Raw genomic sequence first — 23,625 nt, 5'->3', positions numbered from 1 at the left:
TTCAGCAGTTGTTTTTATTTCTCTATAGACCCAATATTTTAACTGCATCATCCAGTAGTATTTTATATAGCTCTAGTATAAGACCATCTAAGCTCAGTGCCCTTTTATTTTTTTTAACCTTTTTATTCAACCTTTTATTTCTGTTAAAAGTGAATGGTCTATCATTTTTTATTTGTTCAGTTGTTAATTTATTATTTTCTTCCTTAGAAAAGTTTCAACTATATCATCATTATCTAAGTTATTTGTATTATTTATATTTTCATAAAATATTTTAAAGCCCTCAGGAATACCTTTAATATCGGTTCTACTTTTTTATGTTTTATAATTTCTTTGATATGATTTATTCTATTCATTTTGCTTAATCTAAGAGCAAGTTTTTGCAAGCTTAAAGGGTTTACTGAATATGCCTGGAGTTTCAGTTTTTCCAGGTTTACTGAAACTTCATGATTTAGAATGTCAACATTTTGTATTTAAGTTCAGACTGACTGATTAGTTAGCACTTAATCTTTTTAAATAAAGAGCAAATTTATTTTTCCTTGGTATTCTGTATACTCCATGGGTTATTCACTGCAATGATAACTAATTTTGTATTTTTTATTACTGGTTGGATTTTGGGTATTGTTTCACCTTTTTATTTGGTTGATAATTTATAGTGTGTCTATTTTGGCATGTAGTGTATTCAATTCTTTGTACCATTCTCTTGTTTTACTGATATACCAGCTTGTAACTTTTCCATTTAACTAAGCCTTTAGTGAATCCCACAGAACAATGACAGCTACTTCACCATTCATGTCTATTTCTAGGAAATGTTTGATCTCTTTTAACATACCAATCCTTGAATCCTTTTATTCTAATAATGTATGCTGGTAATCTCCTGTGCTGTAGTAGAATGTCAGTTTTTAAAATATTAAAGATTGTAACATTATGGTCCAATAATGGCCATGAAACTATTGAAACTTCTCTAATATGTGATACATTTTTTTCTCAATCTGTTATCAATATTTGTGTTCCATATCTATATGAATAATGGGTAAATTGTAGTGAGTTTGTTTTCCTTAGCTCATATATATCCTTTAAATTCATTAGACTTACAAAATTCGTTAAGTGCTTGGCTGAAGATGTGATTCTCAGCTTTCTATCTGCAGTGGAATCTTTTGTCTGATAAATACAATTAAAACCACCAGCCATTATGACTTTAGCTTTCATGTAATAGGCTAGAGTATCCAAGTAAGTTTTTGCATCTTTAGTTTCAGCCCGCGGAATCCAGTAAGAGTTCACCAATGTATATAGTTTTCTGTTCCACTCAGTTATAACAATGCTTAACATACCATTTTTATCAATATAGGTATCTTTTACTTTAGGCATTACTGGGGAGTTCTTCCACAAAATGAGGGTGCTAGAACCTGCTAAAACCAAATTATTTTTTAATGAATGTTTATTTACATCTTTATTAAGTAAATGTGTTTCTTGTAGAAATACTATTTGAGCTTTATGTAACTGCAAGTACTTGAACAGACTCACCCTTTTTACTTGATTAGTCAATGCGTTAATATCAATTGATATGCATTTAAAATCAGACATTTATATAAGAAAAACAGGTATGGTGAAATTACATTTATGTATAGAACTTATTATATATTTTATATATAATACTATGAAATCTTCAGCTATGGACAAAACTTTTGAAACAAATTACCTAATGATATAACCCTGAAACATTCCACCATGAAATAATGTATTCCTACTTTGTTGAAAAAGACAAACTACCTCTCAAACTCTCCATTAGATTAACAAAGTTTAGCTCATGCTTCTGATTCATATTAATGTCTCATTTTTTAGTATGAGTCATCTTAAAAATGACCTGCCAGTGAGTTATGAATAAGAAAAGTTCAGAATTTTTATTATAAGATGACCAAACTGAATATCTCTACAGTCATCTTTCCCTGTACCTCACATTATCTCTCTAGTCTACTACGGGGAGGAAGTCCTTTATTTTCATATTTACACTGCAGTGGTGGTGCTGCGGTAGCGTTGTCACCTCATAGCAAGACGTTGTCCCATTCGATTCTCAGCTAGAGCATCTTCTGTGTGGAGGCATGCATGAATGTTGAAGGTTGTACATCAGGGCTGGTAACCTGGTATGTAAAAATCCACTACCAATCATTAGCGGACCGGAGTTCTGCTGTGGCGACCCCTAACTGGGAAAAAGCCGAAAGACACAAACAAACATTAAATTATAGGTCAGATGAGTTTCTGTTTTATTTACTAGGATCATAAGTTCATAAATTAGTACCAGGCTAACTGTCCTTGTGGGCCATTCCAAGCCCAACCAACTACCCCCATGTGAGAGTTAAACCCTGCACTTTGTGAATATAAGGTGAACACCTTAACCTCTAAGCCAACCTCCCCACCCTTGTAGACATATTTTTATTGTTTAACTATATAAATATTTACTTATTCTTATCTCTTTCAATTTGTATACTATGTTTTGTACTGTTACGATATTCCTAGGTTTTATATTTAGCTATAATCCTAGTGTAGAGTGTCAACAGAACATTTACATTTACCTTGTATATCTGATACTCTTCAATCTAGTACTACTGTTAGAATCAGTTCGATTTTTCCCTGAATGTTATGTCTAATAGTATGTGAATAAACATCTGAAAAATCTTCCCTTCTAAGATTAAAACTTTCCATAATAAATTGTTCTGAGATATTAAGTTTTGTGCTTATTAAAAAGAGACAATAGCAGAGAAACACGATCTTATTTTTTTTATCAGAAGTGTCATTCTGTAGGCTAATATATAAACTATCCTTATGGTATACTGCAAGCATTCAGAACTATTTAATAACTGACAGTGATTTAGAATACAATTCACTGACTATTGCTTATTATCTAACTTGTATTGATTGACATCTTAGCATACGATTCAAATTACGTTTACTTTTCGACAGGATGAAGTAACCTGGACACTTCTTAGAATTTCAGAACTTTCGCAGTATCACAAAAGTGCTCATGTCTCTAATTAAACTGCTTCAAGCTGGTCCTCATGACAACAGCTTGCAAATGAAGTTTATCAGCTACAATTCACACAAAACATTCACAAGTGAATCCAAGCTACCTCTACTTTATTTTATCAATCCCTCAAACCCTTCCAAACCACTAAAAAATAAACAAAAAACATCTTAAAGTATGTTAACCACACGAAAAAAAATACTAAAAGAATCTTGAGAAAAAGAGGGTCTTTCATGGCCCAAAATACAAGGCAAATGACCGTAAGTAGCTGATAGTATGACACTGATAAAAAGGACATCTCTCTCATTATAACAGGTTATCACACATGGGCCCATGTAAAGATAACAAAAATGGTGATTTTATGTGGAATGAATGCAGTTGAGGGCATGAAACAGATGGGAAGGGAAAAGTAAGGATGAGGAGAGGTTGAAGGTTAAACTTCCTTAAAGGGTAGACTGAACAGGGCCATTGTCTCCTTCTAACAAAATATAATATAGCACTTTAATGCAATCATTAACTACACACACGAAAAATGCAGATTTCTTTAATGACCAAGTCAAATGACATGGATTCTATGGTGCATATCCATTAAAATTAATATTAGAGATGAGATGCCTTTTCTAAGGAATATCCTACTGATTGCTAGGCAAATGTTTGATAAAAACATTTCTAAAATGTAAATGAAATCACATTAATGTCCAAAACTGCTAAAATGTTGCCTAGATTTGCAATACTATTGTACCTGGAAGGAGATTGTTACAGCACAAAAACAGATTACAGTGTTGTAAGACCTTCCTGCCCAAGCTATTATCTGTATCTCTTCATAAACTGCAATTACACAGCTGAAGCAGTTTAACACTATAAACTCGCTGATCATGCACAAGGGCTGCAACATTTTGTGAGGGAAGCAGAGGTGGCAACAGAACTGATTGAAGCCTTACTTTTAAAAACAATCTTCACTCTATTAAAATTATTTCTATCTACACTCGACATTTAAAGCAAAAAGGAGGAGGATTAGTCAAAAGAAACAGCTTCCATGACATAAAAAAAATCTCTCCTTCAGAAAATAACTGAATTTTGTGTACAGCAAAGAAAAATATCAGATATAACAAGTACTGGGGAACTCTCTTCAATATCACATATGCTGCCTATACAATTGTTGAAGAATAATTTCATAGTAACTAGTTATTATGACACATATTTACTCATTCTCTGATAAAATGCTTAATCAGTTTCAGTATAGTGACACATCCAGAGCATATCTCAGCACTCTGTGGGTGAACAATAATGAAACTTTCTAAATGGGGCACCATCTCCTTTGCAAGATGCACATGCAAACACATATATACATGTGTTGATGGCATGCAAACCTTCAGGCAGTTTGGATGAATGCATGTGTCATGCATACATCATTAAAGGATAGAATTAACTTACTCATGTCTTACCAAAAAATGTACTTTATATTTAACTGGATTATAAAATATAAAAGTAAATATGCTATGGTAAGAATAGGTCTCTGCTGACTGTATATTTAAGACTGGAATTATACAAATCATAACAGAGTTGCACTGGTTATATCGACCATTCTTCAGATGGTCCAAAGGAAATCATGAACAAGTCAGATAATTTATATACAAGAAAAAAAAAGAATGTGAACCATTAACAATTTGGTGCAAGTTTGTAAACAGGGCTATAGAATGCTTCTAATAAATCTTATTTAATTTTTTAAAGTATTTGGTAGTGATAAAAATGGTCATATTTTCTAGTCACTCAAATCTAAAATACTTTGTGTGACAAAAATTTGAAATACAGTAACACTGTTATCACTTAGTTGTGATGAAAATAAAGGCCATTTTGCCCAAGTGCCTGTTTAATTTAAGAACTTGTTCAATACTTGATAACTTGCAGGACAAATGAACAGAGAAGTAATTTACAAATTCTTATAGACAAATCTTGACATGATTCTAGGCAGCTGTATAGCTGATTGACTTAAAAATATAATGCAAAAATGTTGCTATAGTTAAGGAAACACTTTCCTTCCTCGACTGTAAAGGATCCTGCAAAATGTGACAGTCTAAGACAATAGGTTACCTCCTTGGTTAAACTAACAAGTAACGCAATTCACAAAGACATCAGGTTATCTCTACTGCAACTTTAATACTTTTGTATGCTGTAAACAGTTCCTCTGTACAATATCACTGCACAAGATTGCAAAACTGAAATGAATCAGTCCTGGTTCTCCAGAATCAGGATTTCAACCACTGTTCTTTAAAAAAATGTCAGGCCATCTTCATGATGTACAGGTAATGGAGCTATGACTACAACCCAAATGACTGAGGATCCCCTAAGTTGAAAGGTCAGGAGAATAAGGCACGGTATCAGTTTTCCAGCTCAACTATCCCAGTGGAAGGGGTGGGTTACTTCCAAAAACTACTAGAAATTGGTAGAGAAAAATACTACTAGTTAAGAGGCATGTACAGCTATACTGTACATTGAAAACGGAGACAGAACAGTGGGCATGGCAAAGCAAAAAAGCCCTCTTAGTATCAGGATGCCAACATATTGTTACAATGATCTCTTGCCCACACACTTTCCCTGACTGCCCATCTGGGTCAGTCTAAAAGGGCAAGTCAGATAGGTGGGTACAGAATGGGACATGATGAAGGATGGGTTCTAGGACATGGCTTATAGCAGAGAACCACACTAACAGTAGGAATTATATATGTATATTTAATTTACATTAATACTGACATTTTGTTATGTTAACAACAAAAGGTCTACAAAGAAGAAAAAAACACACTGAGCCATCCAAAGAAAACAACAAAACAAATTATTTTTTTTCCATGGGTATAAGCACCTCCCTTCCATTAATTTTATATTCTAACTCTGAGATTGCATAATACTGGGGAAAGGACATATTCCCTAAGCATCTGTTTAATCGACAAAATTGTGCTGACTAAATAGATGTCGTGTGTGTGTGTGTGTGTGTGTGTGTGTGTGTGTGTGTGTGTGTGTGTGTGTGTGTGTGTGTGTGTGTGTGTGTGTGTGTGTGTGTGTATTTTATAAAACACAAACCTCCAACAAGGATCTAAACCAATAATAACCAAAACCTTGCTGATGGCTCAGACAACACTAAATCTTTGTTAACAGTGTATAACACTAAATAAGCTGATATATATATATATATATATATATATATATATATATATATATATATATATATATATAAATGTGTGTACATAATATACATACATACACACATGCTCATTATATACACATATGAACATAAACATACATGCATATAATGAACATGTGTGGTAGTGCTGTTCAGTGCCCCTTTTGGTAGGATGCAGTATTGGCATACAGAACTTGGTATCACTATAGTTAGCACTGTACTCTACTCCATTATCTGGAACAGATATTAACAACCCCAATTTTTTTTTTAATCAGCAATGAAGTGTTATGACATCCATAGTCAATCTTGCCTCTCATTTATATTAGCATATCAACATAATGCAAACTGAACAATTTATTTTTTTATTTATTTTATTTTTTATTTTTATTTAACATTTGTTGACCGGGAATGTCTAGACGGGTATGTAAATAATTTTAAATATACTGATGTGCTTTAGTACTGCTGCTAGGCCTAGCTACATATTTTTTTAGCTTGTCAGAGAGACAAGTTTTAAGTCCCTCACCCATAACAAAATGGTTCTCTATCTCCTGGATTAGAGAAGTGCTTATTATCAAGATTACCTGAAAACAGCACCTCCACTTCCCCCAAAAGATCAGGATATGCTGCAATGCAAAGGCCTAAAATGCTTACAGTTTAATAACTTGGTAAGATTGCCATGAAAGTAACAAGGCTTTAACCACAAGGCTTGAGTAGCATCTGTCTTATTAGTGGCTTTTGCCATGGTTGATCCAGCCTTGGTCATGGTTGGACAGGTCCTGGGCTGTTTAGTCACAGTCATTTGGAACATATTGATTTGTTCTCTCAAATACCGAGCTCAAAAGGTATGACTTGCCATTGAGGGATGGGGTAAAATCTGGATCTATACTCTGAGGAATCTTAAGCACTTTGAGAATTTATGACTATGAAAGGTTTAACAGAAAACATGAGTATAGCTGGTATTGCTGTATCTATTAGACAAAAAAGCAGCATTTTTTATAACGAGGAGAGCTTCCAGCCATAAAAGTTACAGATGAACCTTCTTTTCAAGAAGATAAGTTAATAAAACAGCTCACTGAAGTAATAAAGCAAAAAAATTCATAATTTACAATCAGTTTGAACAGCCACCTCTAAAAAACAAGTAATCATAGCCTAAAAAAAATTATTGCTAACAAAAACAGATTTTGACAGCTAATAAAGGCTTTTTGTTGCTTGATTTGTAGTGTTCTTGTCTACTATGTAACCTAGACATTCACTTACTACGTCTTCAATCCAGGCTGTTTCTATCACTCCACACTTTATTGAAATAACACTTAATGCCTCTTCAGAGCCTTCCACTTTCCTTACTTGGTTGCATTTCTATTTTTTATTCTGAGAAATGGTAGCCATCTGGAATCTCCAAAATCCCTGAGGTACTTAAAGTAATTGCATGCCCTTCTCTGTCCTTCTTCAACCATTTGCATGGTAAGTGCTTATGGTCTTATTACTCTCCTGCAATACATCTGTGCTATTAAGAATGAAGTCTCCAGAACTGCATGATATCCCAAGATGGGGCCTTGCTAGGTACTACATCATGTCATTAAGAATGACGTCTCCAGAACTGCATGATATCCCAAGATGGGACCTTGCTAGGTGTCTGTGTGAACCCTTAGTTTCTACTGCTGATGCCTCCTTTTATGCATTAAAGCATTCTACCAGTTCAGTTGTTACTCTCACACCACATGCTTATCACCATCTGATATAGTTTACTTTATGATCTATTCCTTGTTTGCCGGTGCCATGACGTACTTACCATTTACTCGTTTTTGTTGTTTTGCTCCAGTGTAGTTTTCACTTTACACTGAATTTAAGCTGCCATACTTCAGATAATTGCCCCCCTTGTGTACAGTTTCTTCTTACCCTTTTTACACCACTTGTGGATCAGCTCATACATATCAGCAAAAACAAAAATGTGCCCTTCTAGTCCATCTGCAACGCCATTTGTAAAGATAAAGGTTCAGCCACATTTCTGACACCTGTCACTAATAGTCCTGAAGATCTGATCCACATGATGGTCTTTCAAGAAGCACTTGCATTAAATTCCAGCACAGACTGATCATGTCTGCTTGTAGTGCTCTACCCAATGCATTTTATTAATCCTATTTTTGCTAAAGTATTCCTTAATAGGGCGGCACTATCAGGTTTTCAGTGCTAGTTTTTGAGGATATTTTTCTTGCACTACATTAAAACTGCTGCATGCATGTGCATTGTGTATACCTCAAGACTGTCCTAGTTAAAGTGCCTTCTGTGTGGAATGTGTATATTCTTTGGATGGGGGATCTGGTTTCTTTCCATTTATTAAAGACATAGTTGAAGTGGAGATGCACAGATTAACATATGTAAGCTGAGATAGACTGCCATTCCTTTCATAGGTTCATAGGTTCATAGGTAGGTACTAGGCTATCGGCCCAAGGGCCTACTTAAGCCTAGCCAACAAGGTTCCCTGGCTTACACCACCCAAGAAAGTTATTTTCCTGTGCCACTGTCGAGCAGAGACACAGACGTGATCCCCGGGGTATATTTCCTATTTCCCATCTACTCATCAAGATTTTTCTTGAAGAGTGCTAATGAAGAACTTTGCTTGACATAGATGAGTAGCCTGTTCCAGAGTATGAGAAGTCTCTGGGACAGGAATCTATCCCTCCAGCATGACCTGTTTATTGTGGTGACAAGGTTTAGGTCCCTAGAGCATGTAGCCTGGAGGGATTGAGATTTCTTTAGGTGTAGCATGTCCAAGCCTTGGCAAGGTCAAGATAGGCTGTGTGAACCACCTTACCCTCATCTATGGCTTTGATGACAGCCTCAAAGAAGTCGATCAGGTTCAGGAGGCATGATCTGCCTTTCACAAACCCAAACTGGGTTTGACATAGCTTTATATGTTAGGCAGAGATCACCTCAGAGTAGGCGATATGCTACGGAGTATAGCTGGAGTTTTTTGAGGCGGTTAGTGTAGGGCATTTGTTTGAGGCCAGTAATCCTCTTTGTGAGGTACTTCTGAGACCTTTCCAGCTGCTGCAGATGTCTTGTGAAGTACATTCCAAAAGGGGTGTTGTACTCTATAATTCTAATGTCTAATGAGTGTCGAGTAGAGTAGAACAATGACCTTTTTTTTCCTGGATGAGAACCCTTTTATGATGAGGTGTGCCACGTAGAAGGACTTCCTGACTACTGTGGCGATATGACTATCAAAGGAGAGACTACTGTCCATGTGGGTCCCAAGGTCTCTTATCACGCATTCGGTGCTAAGTAGATTGCTGCCTATGTGGTAGTTCATGGGTATAGAGTTTTTACCAAAGGGGATGACACTGCACTTTTTGGCATTGAACTTGAGGCCATGACACCAGGCATCTGTCTTAGCGAGGCCCTTCTGTAAGATGTCCACATCATTTGGGGACTTGACTATGGCTCCTAGTTTGCAGTCACCTGCGAACTTCATTAGCCAGAGGCCTTCTGTGTTAGCCTGTACTTCAGAGAAGTAGATACCAAACAGAAGAATTCCCAGGACGGAACCCTGTGGTACTCCACCTGTCACTGCTTTGAGGTCAGATTTGGAGTCTGCAACTTTTACAGTGTGGGTTCTGTCAGTGAGCCAGTTGGCAACCCATCTTGTGATGTAGGGATTTATACCTAGTTTAGTGAGTTTAGCTATAATTTCAGAATGGGGGATGGTGTTGAAAGCCTTGGCGAGGTCAAGATAGGCTGTGTGAACCACCTTACCCTCATCTACGGCTTTGGTGACTGCCTCAAAGAAGTAGATCAGGTTCAGGAGGCATGATCTGCCATTCACAAACCCGAACTGGGTGGGATCCAAAGTTTGGAGGTTACCATTGTCTTTGTTTATGAGTTCCATGTTGATACGTTCCATGGCCTTGCAGACCAGGCTTGTCAGGCTAATAGGGCGATAGTTCCCAGGATCAGTGGTGGCGCCCCCTTTGTGGAGGGGGATAACTGTTGCTGTGCACCATTCAGTGGGCACAAAGTCTGATATGAGGCTATTATTGAACATGGAGCTTAAGTGGGGAGCCAGTTCATTCTGAAGTTCGTGTAAAACGCAGCCTGGGATGTTGTCCGGTCCCATGGATGCTGTATCCTGAATTACGCTCAGTGCTTGTTGGTACAGATATTAGTCTCTGTTCCTGAAAAGTATAAAGTATATAATGAAAATAAATGAATACATGAATTTTACCTTTGGTACACTTCATCATAATGCTATGAACATCTGCTTCAATTACCTCCTACATAAGAATTTTGGCTCAATGATGATTCCAAAAAAGTGGTGTGCGCATCTCTGCAGACTTTGCAGAATAGACTGAAGACCCCCCCCCACCCAGAATTCACCTACAAAGAGCTTTGTCCCTTGCACTCCCAAGCTATGACCAGTTCAGCGATCACTGCAGCTCAGGGCATGGTCAAAGGAAAGAGTGTTTCAGCAAAGTGCAATCTTCAAACAGTTAAACCTTTGTTCTTCTATCTGGATACCATTACCAAAACATTTAAGTAGTCAGTTGTACAACTGAAGTGATTCTGCATTAAAGTTTAATAAATTATCACTTTGGAAACAAGCTAAGTAATTTTTTTTTTAGTTCACGGATATTGTTTTAAAACTTTATTTGTAGACAGATATATTAAACACTTCCTTCAGTAATACTGGATATCCATGTTCTGTAGTAGGCAACATTAGTATTCACTGTTGGGGCATCTACTAGGCAACTTCTAAAACCCCTACTTATAATGCCGGTGAGATAATAAACTCCATTCTTTCTGCACACCAGAGCTCCTCCAGAATCTCCCTGTAAAAACAAGCAAAAATATTAATTTAGTGCTGAAAGCAAATGTTTTAAAAGGTCGGAGTAATTTAAGTTCTGTAATCAACTGTTTGTCAGTGTAGAATGATGGATTTAATAAGCCACCCTTCTTATGCAACATTTTAGGAAAAGTATTTGACAGAGTGCATAATTCCATGGTGGTACAGCGGTAGCGTTGTTACCTCACAGCAAGAGGTTCTCCCGTTCGAGGCTTGGCTTGGGAGTGCCTTCTGTGTGGAGTCTGCATGTCCTCCTCGAAAGACATGCATGCATAAATGGGTGTGCCTTTGTTGAAGGTTGGGCGTCGAGCTGGCACCTCGGCATTTCGTAAAAATCTACTGCCAATCATTAGCGGATTGGAGTTCCACTGTGGTGACCCCTTACTGGGAAAAAGCCGAAAGACAAACATTTGACAGAGTGCATAGTTTTATTACTATGGAAGTTTCTCCATTACAAGAGTAAAATTCTACTAGTTTACTCTAGTTGAACAAGCAACATCTTTTAATGCTTCTGGTATTAGATACATATATAAATTTAACATGCACACACAGTTAAACAGGGTGGTAAGGTTATTTTATAGTAGACTTTGATCAGATATATTCTACATACATATAAATGTTCATAGCATTATGAGGAAGTGTACTAAAAGTAAAATTCATTTATTCATTTATTTTCATTATATACTTTATACTTTTCAGGGGGTTCCCAGTGGGAGTGGGTGTACATCAGGGTTCAGCTTTGAGTCCACTGCTGTTCATACTGGTGATGGACTACATTAGCAAACAAGTCTGAGGGGACAGATCAACAAAGCTGCTGTATGCAGATGATGGGGCAGTATAGGCAGACTCTGAGCTAGAACTTCAGCAAAGAATAGGAGAATGGAATGCAAATCTGACGGCACATGGGGTGAAACTAAGCACAGATAAGATGGTGGTAATGGCAGCAAATTGGGGAAATCAGAAGAAGTTGAGAATAGGGATAGAAGGGAAGATAGTGGAACAGGTAAACAGCTTGAAGTATCTGGGAGGGGTGGTTGAGGAGAAGGCTAGTCTGAATGAAGAGCTCAAAGCTAAAATCAGAGGGGCTGCAGCCAACTGGCATAGAATATCAGGTGTAGTCTATGACAGAAGAATGCCAAAGAAGCTAAAAAGTAAGGTGTACAAGACAGTGGTGTGACCAGTACTACCGTATGGTACAAAAACCTTGGCAGTAAAGGCAGAACAGTTGAAAAAGCTAGAGGTGATGGAAAGTGCCTGAGAAAGGCTGTTTGATGCACACTGTGGGACAGATGAAGAAATGCAGATGTAAGAGCAGAAGCCAAAGTAGTTCCAATTGCAGAAAAGGTCAAAGAGAACAGATTACGGTGGTTTGGGCACATGTGTAGAAAAGCAAAAGACAATCTGGTGAGGAAGGTTTGGGACAGACAGGAAGAAGTTAAGAGGAAGCAAGGAAGTCTAGAAAAGAGGTGGATTGATTGTATGAAAGAAGATCTGCAACGATCAGGCATGAGTGTTGAAGAAGGCAGGAGTGTTCATAGGTTCATAGGTAGGTACTAGGCTATTAGTCCTAGGGCCTATATAAGTGTAGCCAAATGGTACCCTGGCTTTTGCCACCCAAGAAAATTATTTTCTTGTGCCCCTGTCAAGCATAGCCACAGAAGTGATCCCCGGGGTGAATTTCCTATCTCCCATTCAATCATCAAGATTTTTCTTGAAGAGTGCTAATGAGGAGCTTTGTTTGACACAGATAGGTAGTTTGTCCCAGAGTATGGGAAGTCTCTGGGACAGGAATCTATCCCTCCAGCATGTTCTGTTTATTGTGGTGACAAGGTTTAGGTCCCTAGAGTGTGTAGCTCAGAGGGATTGGGATTTCTTTAAGTGGAGCATGTCTAACAGCTCTGGGTTTGACATAGCTTTGTATGTTAGGCAGAGATCGCCTCTGAGTAGGCGATATGCAACAGAGTAAAGCTGGAGTTTTTTGAGACAGTCTGCGTAGGGCATCTGTTTGAGGTTGGTAATCCTCTTTGTGAGGTATTTCTGTGGCCTTTCCAGTTGTTGTAGATGTCTTGTGAGGTAGATGCCAAAAGGGGTGCTGTACTCTATAATGTGTCTAATGAGTGATGAGTAGAGGGGAACAATGATCTCTTTTTTCCTGGATGAGAAAACTTTTGTGATGAGGTGTGCCATGTAGAAGGATTTTCTGACTACTGTGGCGATGTGATTATCAAAGGAGAGACTACTGTCCACCTGTGTCCCAAGGTCTCTTATCACACTTTCGGTGTTAAGTAGACTACTGTCTATGTGGTAGTTCATGGGCACAGAGTTTTTACCAAAAGGGATTACAATGCACTTTTTGGCATTGAGCTTGAGGCCATGGCTTTGACACCAGGCATCTGTCTCAGTGAGGCCCTTTTGAAGGATGTCCACATCGTTAGGAGTTTTGATTATGGCTCCTAGTTTGCAGTCATCTGCTAACTTTGTTAGCCAAAGACCTTCTGTGTTAGCCTGTACTTCAGAGAAGTAGATACCAAACAGGAGAGGACCTAGAACTGAACCATGTGGTACTCCACGTGTCACTGGTCTGAAGTTGGATTTAGAGTCTGCTACTTTCACAGTGTGGGTTCTGTCAGTGAGCCAGTTGGCAGCCCATCTTGTGACATAGAGATTTATACCTAGTTTAGTGAGTTTATCTATAATTCCAGAGTGGGGGATGGTGTCGAAAGCCTTGGCAAGATCTAGATAGGCTGTGTGAACCACCTTATCTTCATCTACGGCTTTGGTGACCTCTTCAAAGAAGTCTATCAGGTTTAGGAGACATGATCTGCCTTTTACAAACCTGAACTGGGCAGGGTCCAGAGTTTGGAGATTACCAGTGTCATTGTTTATAAGTTCCATGATGATACGTTCCATAGCCTTGCAGACCAGGCTCATCAGGCTAATGGGGCGATAGTTCCCAGGGTCTGTGGTGGCTCCCCCTTTGTGGAGTAGGATAGCCGTTGTTGTGCACCATTCAGTGGGTGCAAAGCCTGAGTTGAGGCTATGATTGAACATGGTACTTAGGTGGGGTGCCAGTTCGTTCTGTAGTTCATGTAGAACGCAGCCTGGGATGTTCTCAGGTCCCATGGATGCTGTGTTCTTGGCTTTGGAGAGTGTGTTTTTTACCTGTGCAGCCGTGATTACAGGAACTTTGCATTCTTCCAGTAGAGAGATGGGCCCTTTAAGGGGTGAGAGAGGGGTAAAGTTAGCTTTGAACTTATCTGCCAGGATGTTGGCAATATCAGTTGGTTCTGCATATTTAGTGCCATTGTGCTGTAACTCAGAGCAGATCTCAGTGTTGCCATTGAGATTCTTGACATAGCTATAGAATGTTTTATGGTTGTCTTTAGAATCAGTGGCGATTTTGTTTTCGTAACTAGCTTTGGAGGATTTTATGAGGGATCTCATCTTCTTACTGAGGCTGACCACGGAGTTCCTCCAATCATGGGATTTTACTCTTTTTTGCAACAGTTTCTTTCTTCTGTTGTAGAGTATGTTTATGGCAGGGGTCTACCAGATTGGCTTCCTTTTTTTGGAGGATAGCATCTTGGTTCTGTTAGGGATTGCATGATCTATGCACTCGTGTAAGTGTTTATAAAGTGCATTTGTATAGGATTCCGCAGTTGTACCTCTATTGTCTGTCAGCATGGGTGTCGTGAAGTTTGCCATTTCTGTCTTAAGAAGTGTGAAGTTGGCTTTGAAGAAATTTTTTACGGTGGTTTCCCTGATGGTGGGTGGGATGTGGATGAATTTATGAATTCCAGAAAATGTTGAGCACAAGTGTTGGTACATGAGTAGTTTTCCCAGTTAATGGTGGGGTAGTTGAAATCACCCATTATTAGGGAATTAGGTTGTACCCTAATATTTTCCAGTGTATCAAGAAATGAGGAGTGGGAATCCTGGGGCATGGTGGGGGATCTGTAGCAAGCTACAATTTGGATTGCGGTCTTGCCCAGAGTTAGTTGCTCTTGGATAATCTCGAATGCATTATGCTGAGCAACTAGACTGGAGGTGTGGATATCCTTAATGAATATGGACACGCCTCTGCCTATAGTGTTTCGGTCCAGGTTAGGTGGCCGAAAGGTGTGGTATGAATTATAGCCTGGTAATGCAGGGGTGCTCTCTGGAGCCTTGAACCAGGTCTCTGTCACTGCACAGATGCCGATGTGCTCCATTTTAAGGAGTGTCTCGAATGAGTGCATTTTGAGGTTTAGACTTGTAGCATTAAGTAGCATTACCCTCAGATTTTGCTTGCTTGTACCTGTTACGGTGGTGAATTTGTCATTTGAACCTTGCCTAAAAAAGGCACTATAGAGGTGGCAAGAACCTTAGCCAGTATCCGGAATCCCAAGGGCGACAGGTGCAGGCCATCTCTGGCAAAGCGTTGTGGTTTGTCGATCATGTCATCCCAGGCAGACAGATACTGGATCCCCTTAGAAAGACACCAGAAGCTTAGCCAATTGTTGAGGTCAATCATTTTGTCCTTGTACTGTGGTATCATTCTGGGTGATGGCAGGATGCTACTCAGGGCTAGGGTCATACCTGCCCGGGCTACAAGATTGGATAGCTCCTCCATGTCTCTTTTCATGTAGTCCAGGGAGGTACGTCTCAGGTCATTCATACCAACATGGACAATGACAGAGTCATATTTGTACTTGTTGTGCAGTGACCTGAGTGCATGCATTATGTGGAGGATCCTGGCACCTGACAGGCAGCTGACAGTAACTTTCTCCTTGTTTAGCCTGGTGAGTGGAACATCAGTGTGCCCGACTATAGAGTCACCTATGACTAGAGTATTGGGTACATTGTTATGCCTTATGGGGGGGTGGTTGAGTGGCACACTGAGTTTGTGGGCTATGTGCCATTTGGGTTGTGGTGGGGGGTGGAGGTTGCTTGCGTTTCTGCTTTGGAGGTCCCCGTTGCTTGGGTAGATTTTTATTGAGAGCCTCCATGAATGTAGGTGTGTCTTTTGTGTTTCTATGTGTGTGTTTTGGTGGTGTAGGTTTTGAGGGACAATGTGATGAGTGTGGTGTGGTGTGGTGTAAGTGTCTTGGGTGAAGAGAGCTTTGCTTCCAGTTTAGCTAGATAAGTGCATCTCTCACAGGTTGTAGTGTTGGGTGGTAGGGTGAGGGGGTTGTCTGTGTACATGAGGCAATTGCTGCATTGCCCCAAGATGCTCAGATTCATCAGGTAGACAGGAGAAAACATCGGGAGCTGACCCTTAGACATGTTTGGATAGGTGCTTATTTATTAAGTACTAAAAACTGTTTCCTCTAGACAAGTGAGGAAAGTTGAGTGCTGTAGTAATTTGCAGCTTATTTAGTGCTTACAATGAGTTAAGAGCTGAGCTCAAAGAAACAGATTTGAGTGCTGAAACTAGAAAACTGGCTAGTTCTAAGAAACAAAATTAAGCTAGAAGGCTTCCCTCCAACACAGAAAGGCTTGGGGGCTCAGAAGCTTACAAACAGTCCTGGATACAGCAAATCTGTATCTGGACTAGACGACTTACAGGAAAGGCAAGAAACAAGCTTAGAAAAATAAATATATATATATATATATATATATATATATATATATATATATATATACATACATACATACATACACACACACACACACACACACACGCACACACACACACACACACACATATATATATATATATATATATATATATATATATATATATATATATATATATATATATATATAATATACATATACATGAAAATACGTCCTAATTCCATCAGAAACTCACATTTAAACCTGGTTTAAACAAAGCCCCCAAATTAATGATCCACATTTTTTCTTTCTGATCTAAAATCCTATGTTTCTTACCATCTGATATATCATCCCCTTCATACTATCAATACCAATAAAAATGAAGTGAGCCCCCTATGTTCCATCATATGTTTATAGAGGGCACTTCTACTCTGTGTGCAATTCAAATCACTAATATGTAGTGCTATTCTGTGCTTAAGTGGCCATGATGTTTGTCCCACATAAAATGCTCCACACTGAAACTGCCGTATAAATTACCCATTCCGTACGACAGGTAATTAAAGAACGGATATCAAACACCTTATTAGTACTGATGGAGGTGAATGATTTAGTTTTGGATACAACTTTACAATAAGTACAATTCCCACAAAATGTACAACCACGAGGTGCCACTGTACCTGATCCCACCATTACTTTCCTTTTCTTTTTGAAACCAGACAGACATTCCCCAATATTCCTGTCCTTCCTATATCTGAAGGTACAACTATCTCCTAAAATTTGACCAAAATAGGGGTCAGATTTCAAAATATCCCAATACTTATTAATAACTTCTATGATCTTAAATGTATGGGTACCATATGTAGTAATGAATCTGTGACCTAAATCTGAAATAACTATCATCCTGACTACCATTAGATTTTAATATGTCACGCCTATTGGTTGTATGTGCTATTCCATATGCCTGATCCAGTATATTGACATTGTAATCCCCTACTCAAAAATCTGTGTTTCATCTTGTGGGCTTCAGTGTTAAAACCTTGTTCAGAACTACATTTGTCCACATTTAGTCCAACACTTGTTGCTTGCCCTTCATCATCATGGGCTATTTATAGCTCAACAATAATGACTATGGTATTGTTTTTGTGGGCAAAATACAAATGTTTAATATTGATATCCTAGATGTCAAAGTTTCTAAGTTGATTGATGGTACTTTGGCTACAAGCCTATATCGTAAACAGTTTACTAAAAATTCCATCTTGCTAGCTGCTAGTTGCCATACTGCACGCATAGTTAGGAAGATACCAAAAGCACAATTTTTAAGACTACGTAGGATATGTAGTTCTGAACAAGATTTTGACATTGAAGCCCACAAGATGAAACACAGATTTTTGAGTAGGGGATACAGTATCAATATACTGGATCAGGCATATGGAATAACACATGCAACCAATAGGTGTGACATATTAAAATCTTATTACGCAGGATGAGTTATTTCAGATTTAGGCCCTAGATTAGGTTCCCTGGGAAAAAAAATTTGCTGATCCATTCCTTCAAAATTTTGTAGTTTTGTGCATTTGGGTTTGATAATAGATTGTTCGCTATTTCTAGTGTGTTCAGTCATATAATAATAACCCATAAATGGTATCACCTTCACTGAGCAGAATGATGTAGCAAATTTGCTGGCTGAAAAATTCACCTCAAACTTCCTCCTCCCTGCCACTCCTTGTGAAATCCCTACCAGCATTTAACCCCCCCCCCCAATCTATCAGCAGGGAGTAGGTCATAGTGGCACTCACTAAGGCTAAATGCACAGCCTCAGTGTAGCCTGACAATATCCCAGGTTGCCTCCTAAATAGCCCAAAACATGACCTATCAGGACCACTTCAGTCACTTTTCAACTACAGCCTCAAAACAGGCGCATGGAGGATGGCAACGTTTATCCTCCTTCACAAGGGTGGACCATCAATCGACCCCAGAAATTACATACCCATTAGTCTGACTAGTCATACGTGCAAACCCATGGAATGAATTACCATGGAAATGATCAACAAAGACATTGGCAACCTACAGACACTGGACCCATCCCAGTTTTGGTTTTGTCAGAAGAAGGTCATGCCTACTTAACCTGGTATACTTCTTTGAGAAGGTAATGAAGGCAGTGGATGAAGAGCAAATGGTGCATACCACCTACCTAGACCTGGCTAAGGTGTTCAACAATACCCCACTCAGGGAGTGTGCACAAGCCCATTAAACTAGACATAAATCCCTACACAACCCACTGGCTTGCCAGCTGGCTCAGAGATGGGACACAAGAAGTCAGGATTGGTGGAGCCACTTCCACCAAGAGGCACGTAACCAGTGGAGTATCACAAAGAGCCATGCCAGGCTCACTCCTATTTGGCATCTACTTCTTGGAGGTCAAGGCCAAAGTCATTGACATCTGGCTTACCAAGTTTGCAGATGATTGCAAATTGGAAGCCATCATAAATTCTCCCCTTGACACTAACATCCTGTAAGAGGGGCTAATAAAGACAAATGACTTGTGTCAAAATCGTGGATTAAAATTTAATGCAAAGAAATGCATTATAGTGCCTTTTGGGAAAATGTCTACCCAGGCAATTACTCAATTGATAAGACACCTCTAAGAGTTAACATGGTAGTTACAGATCTGGGAACATATATACACAGTAATCTGGCCTTTGACCAACATGTAGCCAAGGTAGTTAGAAAATCATGCTATGTCACGTAAATTATAAGCAAGGGTATGGCATCCAGGTCCAAGGAAGTTATAGTAGCACACTATTCGGCCCTTATCGGACTAGTCATTGAGTACAATACTCCCTTCTTTATGTACCTACATAGGCATATATAACAGCTGGAATGCCCAGAGAAATTCCTCATCAAAAGAATCCAGGGAATTAAGAGATAGTCCTATACAGAGCACCTTAGAGCCCTGTCTCTATACTCTCTCTCCTACAGATTGTTGAGAAGCAATATGTGCTTGATATATAAAGCATCCTTAGATCTAGCCTGATGGAGCTTTTGCAGTTTCTATACTCGATCTTCTACAGATTGTTGAAAAGCAATCTGTGCTTGGTATATAAAGCATCCTTAGATCTAGCCTGATGGAGCTTTTGCTGTCTCTATACCTGATCTTCTACAGATTGTTGAGAAGCAATCTGTGCTTGGTATATAAAGCATCCTTAGATCTAGCCTGATGAGGCTTTTGCTCTCTATACTCGATCTTCTACAGTTTGTTGAGAAGCAATATGTGCTTGGTATATAAAGCATCCTTAGATCTAGCCTGATGGAGCTTTTGCATATCCACAAAATGAGCAGCACCAGAAACACTAAATCCAGGGATTTGAACTTTGCTTGCAACATAAAATAGAACATGATGGTGAGAAAGATGTATGACTCAAAGGATCCCCATGCTCTGGAACAGGCAACATAACCTTGACCATGAGACAGGAAAATCACAGATTCATTCCCCAAACTGGCCCCCATGTGTCTTTTAGACAGAGGCTGACAGTAAACATTCCTAACAAACATACCCCCCCTAATAACTTTTTAGCAACCTTCTAAATAACATACCTCTCCTAACAAACTCACCCCCCAATTAAGAAGCACATGTTGCAAGGGGCCGCAGTTGGGTTAGGTTGCATGGCTAGGTTTGTTTTCTAAACAGGTAACAGTAGCACTAAAAGGGCTGACTGTATGCTGATTAATCACCTTCTTAAGGCATTTGACACCATATCAAACAAGGAAATGATTGACAGCTCTTATTAAATGTCAATTCATATGCAAATTAATGGGTAAAGCATTAAACAGGACACACACAACTGAAGACAAAGGACATCAGTTTCCATATGCATTTGTCCTATATATAAGGAGTATTCTTATCAGGAACAAATAGTGATGCGTTATGAATTACCAGATGTGCTGAAGACTGCACACAGAACAACACAATTAAGTCAGTAAAAGATGCTGAAACAATCTAGGATTGTCTACAAAAAATATACACCTGGCAGAGTAGTTGCAAACTCACCACTTTAACATAATTATATGCAGAATCATGAGATTTACCAAAAAAGGGCCTAAACTATAGTTGTCAGACTTTAAAGATTCCCTGCAGACTACTCTGTGAGAGATACTGGGTGAGCAAATTGGTGTAACTAAGGAAATTATTTTTTGAGCTCTGATACAGAATTTGAATTGCCTAGACATAATAAGGCCTTGCAGAGTCTAATTATGGTGGCTACCAAAAAAGCAATTACTAGAAAATGGAAATCAAAGTCTAAACCAACTTTACTAGCAGTAGTGAATATAGTAACACAGATAAAACAACTGGAACTGGGATCTTTAGAAAAGGGCAGGAGAAAATTACATAGAAAAAAATAGGAATTGTGGGACAATACCTGCAGAGGAGAAACAATGTTTAAAAGAAGACGGGATTTGAATGAACTAGAATGTCTGACTGACAATGACTGGATAGGTTATAAGTGATGTATAATATCTAACTACAATTATGTTAACACGGTTTGTGATGTATAATGTTTGCAACTAAAATTTTGTCAATATGGCTTGTTTACAAATACATGATTGCTTATGTCATATCTGATAATTTAATAAAGATGTTTCTTGTTTAAAATAAAAAAACATACTATGATTACAAATCAAATGGTCATGTTACATGAACTGGTAAAATAAACGGTCAAATGATAAAAACTGTTATTAAAGATATAGATATGACAGTGATCAGTTAAAACTAAAACTAGTATTATCTACTAAAGTTAGAAAAGCATATTCTTTAGACCATCTAATTCTAGGCCTGGCCACTCTTGGGAGATTAGCTGGACTACTTTCATATTCCCTGATACTTTATCTTTTAAATAAGCCATCTAAAAATCTAAAAAGGTATAATTCATTATGAAATAAATAAGGTTTGAAAACTAACTATTCAGAAAGGCATCAGAAACTGTTGTATTGTTTTTTAACGGGTTACTTAGAGATGACCTCTGCTTGTTCTACAGAGCAATGGTTGATCTACTTCTACTTGAAAATCTGTCTGAACAGATCAACACCAGATGGGGAAATTTAATATTTAAAATAAATACAAAAAGTGACCGATATTACACAATACCTTTCAATTTCATGGAATAAACCTCTACTTATTATCAGGAAAAGTTAGTATTAACGTCCATAAAAACAAATTTTATGTACATGTAAAAGAAAATATCAACAAGGTTTTAGCAATAAAGCTTCTTGAAGGCCAGGAGGTTCAATCCAGTGACCCAATCCCTTATAATCTATTTCACTTTTGGGATATCCTACCATGCAACTAGCCTGTGTCTGACAGTCTTCTAAACTTCCCTCTTCTAGGGTTTTATCCGACATCCTGCTTCCCAGTGCCAGATATCAGTAGTATATAAACAGTGCATTGGCTGATACCATTCAGATCGTTCTTGCATCAATAGAACTGAAGAAGAATCCTTCTGGACCTGGAGCACAGTAGACCAGGTGATGACTCCAATACTAGCTGGGTCCACCCAAAGGTGCCTAATTCAGAAGCTCAAGAAAGAAAAGCTAACAGGAATGTATGCATGGTTTCAAGTAAAAGAGGGGAAGGTGAGTAAATAGCATGGACACCCGATCCTCAGGACAAGGAGTTAGAAAGAAGGGTAATGGCGAGAAAGAAAAATGACGGCAAGGTGAAACAACTGAATATCTATAATTATGGTATGTTCCTAACACAACTGTACTGTGTTCATCATGGTATTACTGTTGCAGCTTTCACTTTTGGAAAGATTCCCAAAGCAGTGATAGAAAAGGTCTGGAGGATTACTTATTTGGTGGATAGTCCTTGACAGCTAAAGCAAATCCTGTTTAAATTCTTGACGCAGCCTTTAGGTTGTAGTGCTTTGAAAAGGTATGAATAGAGGACAAGGCTCCTGCCTTTAAGATGACTTGGGTGGAAACTTATCTAAGAAAAGTTCTAGTGGCATTAATAGCTGTAAAAGTATGCTCTAATGGCTGGTAAGCATTTCCCATGTTGCTGGTAACAGAAGGCAACACATTTCTCCAGCCACTTGGAAAGGAGTTTATTTGTTCAAAGGTTTCACTTTTTTACCTTTTGCAAAGCAGAAAAAAAATGATCAGTTTTCCTGAAATTTCTTGTTCTATGCAAGTACAATCTCAGCTGCCCATGCACATTCAGGGAATGTAGAGTTTTTTCTCAAATTCTGTGAATTTGGGGGAAAATGAGAACTAAATTATCTGATTTAGTGTCAGTTCAACAACCATTGTAGGCATAAAGGAGGGGATGGTACACAATGTCACTCTATCTTGACGGAACATTTAGAGTCCCCTGCTCATTAATCCTTGCAATTCTGAAATCTGCCCAGCAGAGTTGACTGCCACGGGCATGAAACTGCTGGTTTAAAGTGGGCAATGTCAGTTTCACTAACACACAGTTAAGATCACATGGTGGAGCCATTTGTCTTTTAGGAGGCCTAAGGTGAATCGCTCCACTCAAGAACTGCTCAACAGAAAGAGGTGGTGGAGGTCCATAAATAGGCAGGTTGAAATATAAGCATGTAATTTTATGGAAGAGTAAGTTAAGACAGATTTGTAGAGTTCTAACACGCATTCCAGGACCAGTGTGCCACATTAAGTTTTCTGTAGTCTAGGTCTCTGGAATGGCACCAGAAGGAAAATGTTATACTTTTCTAAGTGTGATTGTCTTGTATTAGGCTTCCTAACTTCTTTCATAAAATTTAGTATGGCCTCTGACTATTTGTACTTGTCTCAGATTAGAGTGAGGTCATCCATCAGCCAGTGTGGCCAGACTGAGGTGTGGAACAGACCACTTCTACTGAGTTAAGAGGGCCCACTTAACGAGGCAGCCCCTTATGTTTTCCTCTTGCCATGTCAAAGAGAACAGTGCTGCCTTGGCCAAAAGGTAGCTATGAGGATAAGTTTTTGCTCCTTATCCTGTGCTTTTGTCAATCCAAAAAATTAAAAAATAAGCAGGATCGTCTCAGCTGCTTGGCCTAA

At 38.5% G+C, this 23,625-nt stretch overlaps 1 protein-coding gene across 1 annotated transcript in view; it reads right to left on the bottom strand.

Annotated features, from left to right (window-relative positions):
• Positions 1 to 10,745: 10,745 nt before the first annotated feature.
• The window catches only part of OVCH1 (ovochymase 1), a 675,688-nt gene continuing 662,808 nt past the window's right edge, over positions 10,746 to 23,625 (bottom strand). Inside the window, exon 14 of the mRNA XM_044087248.1 lies at positions 10,746 to 11,017. Coding sequence (XP_043943183.1) covers positions 10,853 to 11,017 — 165 coding nt within the window. The 3' untranslated portion in view covers positions 10,746 to 10,852. The remainder of the gene's footprint in view (positions 11,018 to 23,625) is intronic.

The sequence above is a fragment of the Protopterus annectens genome, chromosome 11.part0 (assembly GCF_019279795.1).
Source record: "Protopterus annectens isolate FY-2018-M chromosome 11.part0, PAN1.0, whole genome shotgun sequence".
NCBI lineage: Eukaryota > Metazoa > Chordata > Ceratodontiformes > Protopteridae > Protopterus > Protopterus annectens.
Note: the sequence above shows the minus strand (reverse complement) of the source record. Positions and strands in the feature narration are given on the sequence as shown.